Source organism: Gordionus sp. m RMFG-2023, chromosome 4 (genome assembly GCF_954871325.1).
Source record: "Gordionus sp. m RMFG-2023 chromosome 4, tfGorSpeb1-WG-v2, whole genome shotgun sequence".
Taxonomy (NCBI): domain Eukaryota; kingdom Metazoa; phylum Nematomorpha; class Gordioida; order Chordodea; family Parachordodidae; genus Gordionus; species Gordionus sp. m RMFG-2023.
Window position 1 is genome coordinate 25,581,592 of NC_088778.1, and position 10,351 is coordinate 25,591,942.

Here is a 10,351-nt window from a genome sequence, read left to right on the forward strand (position 1 = left end):
TCCATTAAGTATACCTGAAAAATCTCAAAAATACACACATCTAGCGACAAAAATATATTTATATTAATTGTAAATCAACAAACTGCTCAATTGGAGGGAGGCTAAATGCCTATTCAAACCATCAGCCTGAAGAGCCCTAAAACAGCAATCTCTTTAATCAAGCAAGAAATAAGCTTTGAAATTATATTAACGTTACAATTTAAAATTTGATATGGCTGTCACCAGAGGAAGATGACTATATTCAACTTCTTATTTTAAATTTAATATATAAAAAATATTCTTTATATAATTTTGGTATTTTCTACATAGTTTACATGTAATTTTTAACTACTTTAATATTAATTATTAAGTTAATGAAGCATCAAAATAATAAAATTATCACACAAGTTATTATAATATGTAACCCTACAAATATCGTTTCACCTCCGCAACTCTGCCTCCGACAACATTTATATACCTAACATTTTTATTAATTATCTATCATTTTGTCATGGAATACCCAAATCATTTGCAAACAGAAAAAGCTTTTGGTACATATGCATTCGAGAATATACCGGATAAAATGATTACAGGGTTTGTATATTTTAATTCTTTGCTATAAATTTTCCCCACAGGCTTAAAAAGATTCATGATCAGATTACGCCATCTCATCCATTAGAAACTGCAAATTATATAGTATTTATTATAAATTTAAACAAATATATTTAACATATAAGAGAAAACAAGATGAAGAAAATCCCTTTACTAATCTATCTATGGGATTAAAATTAAAATTAAGAATGGAAAAAAAAGCTGTTGAGAAGGTAAAAATAAAAATATTATAATAAAAATTATTAATCTTATTTATAGATTTCTCCACTGTCATGTCTGGCTCCATGTAATCCTTCACTTAGTACACTAATGGAAAATTATAATACCATTGATTTCACTGATATGTTGAATAGTAATTACATTATGATTAATTTAGTCTCAACATGATTTTAGATTTTTCCGAATCAAAACCTGAGCCCAGATTAATGATCGAAAAATTTAATAAATAATTTTTACTAATTATGAATTTTTATATTACTACAACCATCATTTTAACATTTAATATCATTATTTTGTCCTAATTTATTTTTTATAATTAATTAATATAGTAATTACATTCTTCAAACTCCAGTATATTTTATCACTGTTTTGCAAAAGATATGATAATTCAAAAAATTTAATTTATAATACATTCATTATTATCAGTTTCATTTAGAGAAGGTTATATGGTCCATTATTCTGAAAATTAGCTTGACTACTCTATTACAAAATTTAATTGTAAATTATTTTTAATAGTGAGTCTTTTGCAAAATCTTAATTCTATAGTATGATTTTAGGACCCTTTTTTATATAATAATTATTGAAAATTAAAAAATAAAAAACATTGGAAGGGGTTGAAATGGATTAGTGACTTGAATAAGAATCACAATAGGATTGATAATAGGAATGTTTGTAGATAGAAAGTATAAATGACAAGGGAAATTCAAAGAAGTTGACCCAGAAATGGCAGTATTTGAAATTGGACTCAGAGGCTAATGAATAAGTTTTTTAAAATTTAATATATAATAGTTAAGAAAAATTTTAAAAGCCAATTTTTAATTGTAAAACATTTTTGGTGTAAAGTTCTCCAGAGTTTAGGTTTCATGTTGACAATTAAATACATAATAAAATATTTCTTATTATATAAAACTTTCCTAATCTTTATCCTTAAATTTTTACAGATAATATTTTTACAAAAGTTTGAATCATTTAACATAGAATCATATTTAATGCGAAATGTAATTAATCTGCCTATTCACAAAATGTGAAATCTGTTCTAATATACATTTTACCAGATCCTGCTTAATTAATAAGTGGACACTTTTTTAAATGTTTAATGATAGTAATAATAAGGGAATTTAAAATATTTTAACTGATTTTAATGCTGAAATATTTTATATCATTTACATTATTTTTTTAATTAAAATTTTCAACCCTTGTATTTAACTTACTTGAGCCAAACAAACAAGTTTGGAGGATTTCATTGTAAAAATAAGAAATATGCCATATTTCTGATACCATAATACCAACATGGTATTGATCAATATGAAATTAATAATGTAGTATATAAGTTCTTTTATTTTAGATATTTTTATTCATAGTATAATATAGTCTACCATTTTTTTATAATTCATATTTTATTTGGTTATAATTTTTGAGCACCAATTAAAATTTCATGTACCAATAATATCATGAGTATTGGCCTGATAACAATATCAACAAATTTTTTAAATGAATCAAAAATATTTATTTAAAATTATCCATGTTTGTTCCATAAGAATAATAAGTATATGTACCAATCTAACTGAACTTGTCAGTTAGTATTTCATTTTCTCAAATTGATCAGATTTGGCCCTTGATTTTATTTGGATTGGATTTAGCGAAATTAACTATTTTGTCTTCCTAAGATATACTTAACATATATTTTTTCAAAATTAAAAAAGAAACTAATATGCTTTTTCATCCATATTATTCAATAGGAAAATAAGAACTTCCTTTCATCCTATGATTTTGAAACCATACTAGTTTTCTTAGAATGTTAGACATAATTAATTTTAAAGAATATTAATAAGATTATATTCAACTGTTAATTAACACTATGTGGAGCATAAATTCAGTATAATTAGCTGTATGATATCCAAAAATTTGAGAAAAGGGGGGGGGGGGTCACTTTATTCTCTAAGTTCTTTGAAGGTTAAAAATAGTTTCCTATTTATATTAACTTTCTAATTAGTAATTTGTTTCTAAAAAGATAAAGAAATTGTTTCTATATTTTGAATGATTAAAAAATCAATTTATTAACAATATATTTGATTTAAAATTTATTTAAAAAAATATGATTATTTATAACATGAAAAATAATTTTATTAATTAATTATATGCAGTATCTTTAAATAAATTTATCTTTGGATACATCATACACCAAAGGATATTACATCTAAGATTTAATTTATCTGAATCATCAAATTTATCATACATACTTTTAAAACTTTTGAAATATGTGAACATATCATCAGCAATTGAATCTTTAATTAATTTAATTTTTTCTTGTTCTAATTGAGCAATTTTGTTAAATATTTTATTAAAATTATTAGTATTGTATATAGGCATTTTTTTATTATATTCTTTGTGAAGACTTGATTCTTCTATAGGTGAAATATCTTCAACAATTATGTTATGCTGGGATAAATCCTTTAAATTAAAATCCTTGTTATCTTCAATTGAGCTAGGTAAGGATAAATCCATAAAATTAACATCTGTATATTTGCAGGTGTCCATGGACATGCTTGCTGAGTTCCCTCTTGGTCGATGTTTTGTTACTATATCTAAAAATCTCATAAGATGTGCATATTTATATTCACATATATCATTCCCTTTCCCTGATGGTGTTAGAACTTTTTTCTTTTGCTTTCTGTAAGCATCTTTTATATGTTTGAATTTTGTTTTTGCAGTAGAGGCTATAAAAGTATAAGTGATATATATTGTTTAAATTGTCACCAATAAATAAAAAGCATTTTAAAAATTATGAAAAATTAAATATACATGAGACGCCATGGATTGCACCTATTTCTTCCCATCCCCTGTATTTTAGCTTCCTATTATAAAACTCTTTATCTTGTGGATTCCAAAGGTTTTCTCTTGATCTTACATCGTCTATAAGATTAGGAGTAATAATAATACTCATCTAATAATAAACACAAATTTTAGTTCATTTAAATACAATCACAACTTGAAATTTAGTACATAATATTATGATGTATATTGTTGTGATATAATAGCTGACATTTTAAAAAAAGTGGCATTATATTTAACGCATCAAAATTACCGCACCAAAAAATGCGTCCTATCTGATAAACATTTCTAGTCCAAACATAATTGAGTAAATCGGATGAATTTTGAAGATCTTAACATTAACAGGCTGTTTTGGTCAATCATCATCAAAAAAACATGCAAAATAAAAATCAAGCTTCTAAGATATTTTTGAAAATCTTTGCTTAAATTATATAAGATTTGTTTAATTTTAGTTTCAGATTAAGATTTATAGACTGAAGAATATTAATTTGATATTTCAGGAACATGGATCAGCAAAATATTTTTTTATTTTATCTACAATTCATGTAATTTGAAAAATTTATGTAAAAACCAGATATCTGTTGCGATGCATAGAATAACTATTTGATTTTACTGAACTACCCAGTTAAAACCCAAAACTTATTTGAGATATCATTATTAAAGGTATATGAGGTTTCATTTAGCAATTATTGTAATAAGCTTACTAGAGATCTCCTATTTTGGGTGATTGTAGTCTGGTCGGTTTCTAAAATATTTTTAATATTGGGTGGGGAAAAAATTAATGGGTGGGTGAATTTTTAAAATTTTTCAGGTGAAATAAGTAGAAGAGACTTCAATTAATTATAACTGATTTATCTTCTAGCAGAACTACTAAGATTTCAAACTTGATGATCTACATTTTTAGCATTTTTATTTTATAATATTGCATATTATATGTGTTTAATTAAAATAAGAGCCAAAAAAGTCATTAAAATTATTTTTGAACATTAGGCGGGATGCCTAAACAAAATTTATAGATATGGCGGGTTAATTTTCAATAGAAAATTATATGGAGGCAGGCGGGCGAGTTAAAATAATTTCAAAACAACGAGTTTTTGGCAAAAACCCGCCGAATGTAGACCTTTAAAACTTTGGCCCAAATTTAATTTTGGCTTAGTACTAATTTTTAATTTTTTGGATTAAGTTTAATTCTAATTGCATATTTTCTTAGTAGTTATTGCAGCAAGCCCGAAATTTAACCCAAGTTTATCTTAACTTGATACGTTCTTTATAGCAGCTGAAATTGCATTAATGGTTAGTTTAGGACTATGCTACAAAGATACGGGTAAGGATTTATATATAATTATCAAAAATTTAATAATTTATCTAAACCCACTATATTCAGTAAAATCTAAAAGACGCTTAGGGTTACTAAACTGAGCGACGTATCTAATAGGTATCTTGTAGTTTTTACCAAAGTACGCGGTTCAGGTTATGTCTTAATACCGAGATCGTGAAGCGCGTTAGTGGTACCTATGCAGAGTTGTTAAAGAATCGAACCAAAAGATCGCCGATCGGATTCGATCCTAAATTTGTCAATTTTCTTGGATTTAAGATCCTGACCTTAAATTGTGGATCGTGATCGAGATCATTTTTTTAAATATTCGATCCAGATCCTTTTAAAAATCATTTTTTTTACTTAAAAAGCAATAAATAAAATTAAAATTTTGAAAATTAATTTAAAATATTATTTAAAAAAAATATCTATCTACATCATATTTTATCAACCACCATTCCACCAGATTTTATATTTCAACAATTTACCAATTGATTCATAATATTTTTAATGATTTCTTTTAGCCGTGAAATTTTTAAACTGATTTTTTTCTCGATTCACGCATATAAACATGTGAAAATTAAAATATTTTCCGGAATTTAATACTTCAAAATGGCCGAAATGTATCCATTTTATATAGTTGAGCAAAAAGAATTTGTTAAAATGATGGAAGAAATATTAGGGCGGTTCATCCGGTGCTAAAATTTTGGAAGTATAACTGAGAATACTGTAGTGTATGGATGAACCATCAATAAAAAATAATACTATATCATACTGATCAGGCAAATTTCTTTTATTTAATCATTTTTATTTACAGATTCTATGAACATTAAATCTCAATATTGATATCAATCATTAAGACTTGCACTAAAGAATTTAAACTTAAAATCAGCCAGCACCCACCCTTAAACGAATTAAATCATACTGTAGTTCTCGGGTATAAGCTCTTTTTCTGCCCCACTGCTTTTTAATAAGACTAGAGGTTTACGTAACATTTTTCTAAATGTTGCAACTACAAGTATGTGCGACTTGTACACAAACGTGTTGAGGGCTCCTCATATTTTTACTTTTACACCCAAATTAAATTAGTTCCAATTAGATGGAAATGAGGAAAACCTAGCGTAGCTCTGCTGAACCTTCAACGTAGAGGGAAAAAGTGCTATATATCACGTATCACATAATTTACCAATTTTTTTGTACGAACAAGTTATATTTATTTATAAGATAAATAAATAGCCATTATAGATTTAGTAAACATCTACTTCTATTGATGTGACAGCAGATATAAGTGAGAATGAGAATCTTTTACTATTTCATAATTTACGTAAGTTTTTTACTTTATGTGAAACGGATGGAAACCATACAATAATCTATGCATAATGCTCTTTATGCAAAAATAAAATATCTTCTTCGTTGATTAGCAGTTCAAACCTAAAGAGGCATTTAGAAGTAATTAATTCTTTTAAAAATACAATTATTATTTGTGATCATAACAATATACATATAATAAGAAATATTTACAATAATTAATAAAATATTTATTGATGTGTTAATCTTAATTATAATGATCAGGAATTTAATATTATTATTAATATTAGCCCATTCTTTGCATTTATATGAAAGGGAGACAAATATTTTTAATTGGAGTTAAAATTAATTTTTAGTATTTAATACCCTTCAACCACATATAAATAATATACTTAACTTAATATATTTAACAAAATTTGTGTTGAAGCCTTTATTCATAAGTTTTTAAATAATAAAAAACTCATTTTTATTCATATCACAGGAAAATATTTTATCAAAATCTTTTGCCCATATCATCTTGGGCAGCTTTTAATGATAGACAATTTTAACTTGAATTTTTAAGATAACCTATATATATGACCCTTTTAACCACATGCAAATAATATAAATTTGTGTTGAACCATTAATTCATAAGTTCTTAAATCCTAAAAAGCCTAAGTATTATTCATATGATAGGAAAATATTTTCTCACAGCTTTTAATAAAAATTTTAATGGGCCAACATAGGCATTAAAAATTGTTAAATTTAATCAATATTATACATAGGATTGGTCAGGCCTGACTGTATTTGAAAGGGCTAACTTGGAGATACCTGATTTATATGAATGAACACTTATATAATAATAAATTAATTATCATTTATTAATATTTCCTTCACTATATGATGACAGTAATATATTGGCATCAATAATTCACCCAAAGTTTAAGCTCAATTGGCCTTTTATTAATCTGCCACAAAATTTGCTGCTAAAAGAAAGGTTAATTGCCCATTTAGAAAATATACAGTGTCAACCATGCAGATTCTTCATATGAAGGCATGGATGTAATTGATACCTTTTTGGGGAAAAATTCGTCACAAAATGCTTTTTCCATTAATAATTTTTTTTATTCTAATGATGATTCTGTGAATATTTTTAATAATTATGTTAATTTAAAATAAACATTTATTAAATATAACACACCTTTACCATCAAGCGCTCCTGTAGAGCGCTTGTTTAGTAAAGCTAAATATATACTTAATGAAAAACGTGGTTGTTTAAATGATGATAATTTAGAAAAAATATTATTATTATATGCTAATTTTAATTATAAATATATAAATTCTAATTGTTATACTTATATATTATTCAATTACAATAAATTTATACCATATTTAATTAATTTTTATATTAGTTAATTTTGCATCGATCAGAAATTTGAATAAGAAAAGGATCGTGATCGTGATCCTTTTTTAAAAAAAAGATCGATCCTGGATTTCGATCCTATTTTTTTCAAAAGATCGAGATCGTGATTCGATCTTTTTAAAAGGATCAATTAACAATCCTGTACCTATGGCTATACTACTAAGATAAAGGTTAAGGTATATATTAAATTATTATAAATAGTTATTACCGCCAAACCCACTGCTTTTGATAAAAATTAAAAATACTTATTGACTGCTTAGTGCACATAATACCAAGCTGGTGAACTGCATTAGTGCTTATCATATGGCTATGCTACAAAAATAAGGGTTTATGTTAGATTATATACTATAAAGCCACCAAACCCGTCACATTCAGTCAAATTTATAACTGCACAAATTGAACTAAAAATCCATGTAAAGTAAGATAAAATATATGAGAATTTAATTTCAAATTAGTTTTTGTTAAATGTATAACTATATATATATTGTTATTTTTAATATAAATACATTATTATGATTATCTAAAAAATAAATCTAGAATAATATCTTTTTTCGTGAATGAAGTTAATTCTATTATGCATCCTTTAATTGAGATTTATATGTTATTTTGCATGGATTAATATCCATATTTATTATATATTTGATTGATATCAGAGTTGTTAAACGCTACTTTTAAAAGTAGCGCGCTACCGATATCGCTATTTGTTAAATAAAGTGCTCAAAATCAGCTCAGATTTTTTATTTTGGCCCGGATTTATAAATTCAAATATTACATAGTCTCTGTAATTATTATTATAAGTTAAGTAATGATAATGGCCAGCTCTGATTTTTTATTTTGGCCCGGCATAAATTCATATCATTTTTTGATCCGGATCTGCTCTGCACTATTTAATTAAATAGAAATGTTTTTTAAAGTCAAAATCCTTCAAGGATTTGAGGTTTTAAATAATAAAACGAAAGTTAAATAAATTTAGTTCACCTTTACACATTTTCATCAACTTTTAGATATTTATTGAAAATCAAATTTTTACTTTTAAAAAAAAATTATTTTTACACAAATTTTAATCATTTTTTTTAGAAATATAAAATTTAAATATCAGTTGGAGATAAGAGGCTTTTCACAATTTACTATCTCTTAAATAGCGCCCTTTTTTGTTTTTATAAGAATAAGCTAATAAATAATATAACTATAAATTCTGTGACGAAATAGGAAATTTGCAATTCAATCTGATCTCCTCTATTTGATAAAAATTATTTTACTGAAGTATTTACCTACTTTAAGAATTTAACTGACTGAATACAATATAAAACTTGCAAAATTATATTTTTTACTGCCCAATTTTAATTAAATACTGCCAAAAGTAATGCAAAATGCTGACCATTTTAATCAAAATATATCCAGAGGTGATTATCAGTAGTGAGTATTATATTTTTCGAATCTAACAATTATTATTTTGTTATGAATTTTTTTTAAAATTTACAGAAAAGAAATATTTATAATCTTATTAAATGATATATAATAATAAATTATATTATTCAAATAAACAATTCTAGAACGTATGTTCTCCAATTGAAGAGAGAAAATTAGGCAAGTCCCTTTTCTCTTCTAAAAAATCAATACATAAATTTTTTAAATATTTTGTTTCGTTGCATAACGACGATTTTTTTTGGGGAGTGTATGTCGCAATACTCCATTGGCCGATTTTGCCCATGTCGACGGCTATTTCCATCCTCATTTTTTCGATTAGTTCCCATATCTTAGTATACCACCCAAATATATAAATTTATTATAACATTTCCGAAGTTGGACTTTCAAATAAAAAAAGTTTCTATTTTAAGATTATAGTCCCTCCTGTGTTTTCTTTGATGAATTAAATATATTAAAAATTATAATATTTATAAAAATAAACAAATATTATTTAGAATAAATAGTATATTATTGGTAGCGTTCAATTACTTGATATAGTCTTTGAATTAAATAAACTTTTGTAATCAGTGATTAGGATCAATACTTTTTTTGAAAATTTATAATCAGATACAATTTTTAAAATCAATAGTATTAAACATAAAAAATTTCCATTATGTTATTTTTGTCCGGGATTCAAACTGATATAAACGAATGGAACAGAATAGTGTCATAATATTCATTTTAATGTTATATATATTTTAACCTTAGTGGGGTGTTAGAAATAATCCCCCCCCCTCTTCATGGTAAATATAATGTGGTTTAATTACCTGTTTTCATAATACTATTCAAGTCTAGATGAAAAGTGGATTATGGAAATAACCTTTCTCTTTCTAGGGAAAAATTTGCTTTCACATTTTTCTTTTCAATTTTAAATTGTAAAACCTCTTTCATAATTTTCATATATTTCTATAAAAAATTATCGTCACAAATTACTTTTTATGCTATCTACTAAATTATAAAATACTAGAAGATAGCCCGTCAAAAATGATGGGGAATGAGAATTTTCTTCTTACTTTTATGATAGTTGTTACCTCTTATTTGAAAATAATATCCAATTATTATTCTTTTAATCCCACCCCCTTCATGCCAGGTGTAATCCATTAAAACTAAGTGTAAATACTATGGTTTAGTAAAATTAAATTTAAAGCTTTTACTTGATAATACCAATATTATATAATAAATATTACTGATCATTTATACCTAATATTTAATATTAA

At 25.0% G+C, this 10,351-nt stretch overlaps 1 protein-coding gene and 1 long non-coding RNA gene across 2 annotated transcripts; one reads left to right on the plus strand and one right to left on the minus strand.

Moving 5' to 3' along the window:
• The first annotated feature begins 457 nt into the window (after positions 1-457).
• LOC135928502 (uncharacterized) lies at positions 458-1,221 on the plus strand. Its single transcript, XM_065464965.1, has 5 exons — positions 458-573; positions 615-675; positions 717-803; positions 850-943; positions 985-1,221. The coding sequence occupies exons 1-5, from the start codon at positions 491-493 to the stop codon at positions 1,038-1,040; spliced, it is 381 nt and encodes a 126-aa protein (XP_065321037.1). The 5' UTR covers positions 458-490; the 3' UTR covers positions 1,041-1,221.
• A 2,271-nt stretch (positions 1,222-3,492) lies between these two features.
• On the minus strand, positions 3,493-3,907 carry LOC135928501 (uncharacterized). Its single transcript, XR_010572358.1, has 3 exons — positions 3,800-3,907; positions 3,613-3,754; positions 3,493-3,527 (listed from the first exon to the last, which is right to left on the minus strand). It is a non-coding gene; the product is annotated as an uncharacterized LOC135928501 (long non-coding RNA).
• Positions 3,908-10,351: the final 6,444 nt, after the last annotated feature.

What these genes read in the sequence shown, in the direction of transcription:
- LOC135928502 (XM_065464965.1), top strand. Translation starts at nt 491, where the DNA reads ATGGAATACCCAAATCATTTGCAAACAGAAAAAGCTTTTGGTACATAT. An exon ending in CCGGATAAAATGATTACAGG is followed by an intron (nt 574 to 614) that starts GTTTGTATATTT and finishes TTTTCCCCACAG; the next exon opens with GCTTAAAAAGATTCATGATC. An exon ending in TAGAAACTGCAAATTATATA is followed by an intron (nt 676 to 716) that starts GTATTTATTATA and finishes TTAACATATAAG; the next exon opens with AGAAAACAAGATGAAGAAAA.